The 6,000-nt window shown below is 51.9% G+C and overlaps 1 protein-coding gene across 1 annotated transcript in view; it reads left to right on the top strand.

Annotated features, from left to right (window-relative positions):
- Positions 1-1,840: 1,840 nt before the first annotated feature.
- The window catches only part of PARP14 (poly(ADP-ribose) polymerase family member 14), a 56,273-nt gene continuing 52,113 nt past the window's right edge, over positions 1,841-6,000 (top strand). Inside the window, exon 1 of the mRNA XM_057697380.1 lies at positions 1,841-2,055. Coding sequence (XP_057553363.1) covers positions 1,869-2,055 — 187 coding nt within the window. The 5' untranslated portion in view covers positions 1,841-1,868. The remainder of the gene's footprint in view (positions 2,056-6,000) is intronic.

Below are 6,000 nucleotides of genomic sequence, written 5' to 3'. Positions count from 1 at the left end.
GCTCTTCCTTCCCGGTGCAGTGGGAAACGTGTCCCTTCCTCCGGCATCCCCTCCCACCTTCTCTCACAACCTGTGTCCTCAACCTTCCTTTTACTTTCCTTCCTGCCTTCCTTCCTTCCATAAATTTATTTATTTATTTTTTATTGGCTGCACTGAGTCTTCGTTGCTGTGCACAGGCTTTCAGGGCTACTCTTTGTTGCGGTGTACGGGCTTCTCATTGTGATGGCTTCTCTTGTTGCAGAGCATAGGCTCTAGGTGCTTGGGCTTCAGTAGATGTGGCACGTAGGCTCGACAGTTGTGGCTCACAGGCTCTAGAGCCCCGGCTCAGTAGTTGTGGTGCAAGGTTTAGTTGCTCTGCGGCATGTGGGATCTTCCCGGACCAGGGATCCAACCCGTGTCTCCTGCATTGGCAGGCAGATTCCTAACCACTGTGCCACCAGGGAGGCCAAAAAACCCAAACCCAATAACCCCCAAAATAACAACTGCCATCTCCTATAACCCCATAAGATGCTACCAACTTCTTCCTTTTCACAGTCACACTTCTGGAAAGAGCTGACTGAGCTTGCTGCCTCCACTTTCTTCCCTTCCTTCCAGTCCTGTGTCCGCTGCCCTCTGCTCTCTGCTCACCAGCATGCAGCACTTGCCAGGTCCCCAGAGTCCAGTAGACGTTTCTCTCACCTGATGTGTTGGTTGTATTTGGATGGTGATCCCTGTTTCTCCCTTGATAAGCCTCCCTTACTATAGTCAGGACACACATTCCTAGCCTCCCTCCCAGCTGGGCGCTGCCATCGGGCACACGCCACTGTGTTCTAGCTGGTTGCTCAGGCCGTGCATGGGTGACCGTGGAATCACACTGGAGCATCTTCTCTCATTGCCCACATCCTTCAGAAAGTCCAATAGCAACTTGAAACCCCTTCTCGGTGCTCCTAGGCCAGCACCCTGGTCTCAGCCACCCTCCTCACTCACCTGCAACACTCCAGCAGCCACTTGCTGGCCTCCTGCCTCTACTCTAGCTACCACACAGCAGCTCAAGGGACCCGCTCCAAGTAAACCCCACGGAATTCCCCTCTTTCCCAAGGTTGTCCCCGATCACCCTTAGACTTCAGGCTACATGCTGCCTCTCCACAAACCCTCCGTGAGCCCCCACACCTGGGCTAGGAGCCCCTCCTAATTTGTTCGAGGAACACCTGCACATTCCTTCCAAAAGCACGCGTTCCACTGTGTCCTGACTCCCCTGTGTCCCCACAGCTTCACGCGCTCAGCGAGGGCACAGCCTGTATTTGTCTGTTGAATCCACTCAGAGAGCATGGATATTCCATAAAAAATAGCTGCGAATGTCCTGTTTCCCCCACACTTCTAGACGTAGAGTATTAACAGGTCGGGGGCCAAAATGCAAAAGTAGGGAAGCAAGGTAAAATTCTGGTCATTAACTGATTGTTGAAAGAAGTATGAAAATGGGCTCCAGACATTTGGAAGAATCACAGTGTGTGAATTGGCGGCCTGCAGCAAAAAGGAAGCTTCCTTCGTGTTTGCACAAGGTCTGACGACCCAGAGCTGCTGATTTCAGCTGTGGTTTGGGTAAGTGGCAGGTAGCACCCTGAGCTTGGGGTCCTGCATAGACAGACGGAGAGAGGCCACAAAGGCGATGCCAGCTTCCGCCCTGGTCCAGAGATGAAAGCGAAGATCCGGGAGGATGGCGGGGGACGGTGGGGAGGAGAGTGCTTTCTAGCCCAACTTGGGGCAGCTGTTTATAGTCTAGGGCAGAAACTAGAGGCGGGAGGAGTGTTCTGGGAAACGAAAGCGAAAGAGGCTTAACTGCCGGGAGTTGGCTGCGACCGGCAGTCGGAGCTGGACCGGCAGAGGCGAGGATGGCTGCGCCCGACTCCTTCCCATTGCTGGTCGAAGGGTCTTGGGGCTCCGACCCCCCGAAGAACTTGAGCACCAAGTTGCAGATGTATTTCCAGAGCCAGAAGCGATCCGGAGGCGGGGAGTGTGAGGTCCGCCAGGCGCCGGGGAGCCCGCCCCGCTTCCTGGTGCTCTTCTACCCGGACGATGGTGAGGGGGCCAGGGGCGCGGGGGGGAGGGGACACCTGGGCTCCTCTTCCAGGGACACCTGGGGCTGGGGCGCCACGGCTCCCGCAGCGGCTGGAGGAAAGGGCGTGGGGGAGGGGGCGCTGCGGTTTCCCCTGCGCCGCACGTCCAGGCGGCCCCGGAGTTGGCGGCAGACCGTGCAGGTGGGTTAAGTAAACATCTCGCCCCGTGAGACTGACGGGAGCTGCCTGAGACCTGGTGCACCGCCTCATTTTACAAGGCTACATCGTGTAGCGGCATCGTGTGTTAGTGGCAGAGTTGCAGTGCTATTGCAGTTTTTGTCTTCTTTCTGTGAAAGCAGCAGTTCTGGAATTCCAAAGGTTTATGGGAGCACAATTTGAAGGGAAGAGGAAGTTTCCAGGAGAGTCACATCTAAACTCACTCCTGAGGGTCAATTCAGTTCTTGATAAGCGAGATACTGGGGAGGTGGCTGCAGGGCTGGGGGCAGGAGAGCAAAGGCGTCGGGGTGCCCTTGGGCAGCTTTGGTTTAAGAAAGGAGCCCTCTCCTTAGCCCTGGGCACAAGCCAGTTCTGGAGACTGTCACTATAAAGAACATGCGGGGTCTGGGAAATTTTAAGATTACAAAGGGGGTGCTTGTATTTTAAAAACTCGTAGGCCTTCTCTTAGTAAACCTCCTTTTTAAAAAGAAGTGGGGCGGGGGAAATTAAGGCTAATAGAAAGCTGGTTGAGATGAAAGAGGGCCTTGCATGACATGCTAAGGAGTATGAACTTTCCCCCACGGGTAGGAAGGGGAGAGCCATGTCCAAATACATTTTTGGGAGATAAATTTGGTTGCAGATAAGTACAGTGATTTCTGTTGGGAGAAGCCGTGGACGCCAGACCTTTGAAGAAGGTCATGCAATGTCCAAGTGAGGACCAGTGAGCCCTTGAACAAGGAGAGTCATCGTGGGGATGGAAGATGCATGTTTGCGTGCTGTTCTGGATTTGGTAACTGATTCTACAGGAATAGTAGGTGCTCCACTTGAGAGAGAGGGAGAGGGAGAGCCCCTGTGCTTTCTCTTATTTTTTTGATGGGGAAGGAAGGGTTTAAGCAATGTGAGAGGAGTCACGGGGTTTCCCCATGGGACATGGGGATTTCCAGTGGTTCTGGGATCACTTGGGAAAGGGGCAGAAGCACTGCCTAGAATCTCGTTGTCTGGATGTAAAGATAGAGGCTTATTGGAGGGGAAAGGCAGGTACTATATGTCAATGCACAGTATCTTTGTTGAGGGTCTGCTGGAACCTCTCCAGTCGGTTTCAGGGTGGTCCTCAGGCTGGGAGCAGGGGTGGCATTCTGAGTTGATCGAGGGTTAGGAGTTTTGAGCTTTGAGGGGGAAGTTCCCTCCCCATAGGCAATTGAGCAGCTGAGTTTACCCCTTCTCCTGCCATTGCTATCAGGGAAGAGGGAGGACAAGTACCCACCAGTTATCTGCTTGCTCGAGACACCTACCAGGTCTGTACTGGGAGGCACGTGACCTGCTGCTCCCCCAGCGCACCCTTTTTTCATCAGAATCTCAAAGGCAAGGATGTGGACAACCCCTGACCCTGCTTTCCTGTTGCTGGATTTGGAGAAGCATTTGGGTCAGCGGAGAGGCAAGGAGGCTTACAAGGTCATCAGAGCAATTGGAATGCTCTAGGGCAGGGATGCAAAAAGGAAAGAGTGAAACCAAAAGAAGAGAGGGGTGCACAGATTAAGTGTGAAGGAAGCGAGGTGGCCAGGGGTCAGGAGACCTGCCTGGCTCAGAGCCCTTAAAACAATGTCAAAATATTTCCCAAGGATTAATTTCACCAACGAATGCTCCAAGGGGCATCTGTGCAATGTAAGTCATTTCCCCCTGGGCTTCGCTTTTCCTCAAAGGGTTTTACCATGTTGATTCCGATTGTCAATATCACCATGGGCCTGGCCCTTAGGGGCACTTCTTTCTTCTTTAGAATCCCATTATCCTCAAGAGTAGTCCTCAAATTGGGGCCACAGACCTCTTGCATCCAAATCACAGCAGGTTAAACAGGCACATGCCCAGCTCTGTCCTAGCGACTCAGGTACCCTGAGTGTGGGGTGGAAGAGACCCTGCATGTTTAACCGCATCCGAGGTGACCCTGATCCGCTAAAGTTCGAGAATCCCTGAATCACCCTTGCTGATGACCAGAAAGGGAAATAACTGTAGAAAATACAAACCTCATAAAAATACAAACAGCAGAAATATAATCACGTGATGACAACATCATTCTGGTCTAGTCCTCAAAGCAGAAATAATTTCAGTCTCCCTGCCAGGTAGCTTCCTTCCCATCTCCCAGCCCGCTTCCTCCCTTCCTCCACCCCTAGACTGCTCGAATGCCCCTCTTGCAGTACCCCAAGCACAGACACTCAAAGTTGAGTTCAACTCAGATCCTCGTGTGGTCAGCGTTTTTAGGGGGTGGAAAGTCCCTTATTTGGTTTTGGTTTCCTACCAGAGGAGCAGCTTTCTCAGCAGCAAGTGGTCAGGAGTTTGCTAACAACAAATGACCTACCCTGGCACTGCCCCTAGGGCAGAGTTCTTCTTCCACAGGAACACCCTCTGCCTTCCACAACAGGAAGTGGCCACAACAGGTGCAGGCCCGTGGTGTAACACAACTCGATCCTTTGATTCTTATCATTCACATGATAAGAATGAGCTGCAAAGCCCTTCTCTGTAAACTTAGGGGAGAGCAGACAGAAATGATTTGGAAGCTGTATACGTTTATATAATTGGCTGACTTTCTGAAAAGTTAGCGTAAATTGCCTTGTAAGAGTTTACATCCTGTTTCGCGTGTGTGCACATTAAATGTGTGCATTTATCATTTTTTCTGGTCCTCATGTGGCTCCTGATTATTGTCAGCTTCTTTGGGGTAAGGGGACCCAACGTCTCCTTAAATAAAATTAAATATGGGTGGTCTGAGATTGGTGTAGGAGAGATCCTGTCCACACGGGTAAGGGTGGTTAGATGTCAGCATTTGAGCTCTTTTTCCTCCCCAGATTCACCTTCTTGTTGTGGATGACTTACTGCTGCTGTCTGCTCTCTTGACATCGTCATGCCCATACGTATCACACATAATCTCAGAAGAGGCTGCACATTTAGATGCCTGGTCAGGACCCTATCAAAGGATAGCGAGTAATAAAAGGAATGTGACACAGAGGTCCATGACTCTAGAGAGCTCGGCTTCTAAAACAGCCTCCTCTCTGGGCTCAGGGGTCTTTATCCAGGCCTTAGTCCTCACTCTAGCTTAGGACAGCCTATCAGGAGTCCATGCACAAACACCTGCCCCGCTCATAAAGAGTGAAATGAGAGTCTGGCCTTCCTTCTCATACTGTTTCTGAGGCCTGTATCTTTTTCTTCCTTCCTTCCTTTCCTTCTTTCTTTCTTTCATTGGGTTGGGTCTTCATTGCTAAACGCAGGCTTTCCCTAATTGTGGCAAGCAGGGGCTACTCTTCATTGTGGTGCATGGGCTTCTCATTGCAGTGGCTTCTCTTGTTGTGGAGGACGGGCTCTAGGTGCACAGGCTTCAGTAGTTGTGGCACGTGGGCTGAGTTGCTTCGAGGCATATGGGATCTTCCCGGACCAGGGCTGAAACCCATGTCCCCTGCATTGGCAGGCAGATTCTTAACCACTGCGCCACCAGGGAAGTCCTGAGGCCTGTTTCTGAAATGGCATCCAGTTAAGGCCTCACCTCCCTCATCCTCTTCATGGATGGTTGAGGTAGGAAAGCTATTCAAGCCCCTCTTGATGAAAGATTCTACCTGTATCTTCGGCCTCAGCAGGCAACCATATCAGAATACAACATGGTAGCCCAGCATCCGGGGCAGAGCCACACCTGTGAACGCAGGGCACTCTCCAAGGTTGTCCTCCGCCCTGACCTCTTTGCACCAGCTGACAATGTTGGCCAGGCCTCCTC

Source organism: Hippopotamus amphibius, chromosome 10 (genome assembly GCF_030028045.1).
Source record: "Hippopotamus amphibius kiboko isolate mHipAmp2 chromosome 10, mHipAmp2.hap2, whole genome shotgun sequence".
Classification (NCBI taxonomy): Eukaryota; Metazoa; Chordata; class Mammalia; order Artiodactyla; family Hippopotamidae; genus Hippopotamus; species Hippopotamus amphibius.
This window is presented reverse-complemented; position numbering and strand designations above follow the sequence as displayed.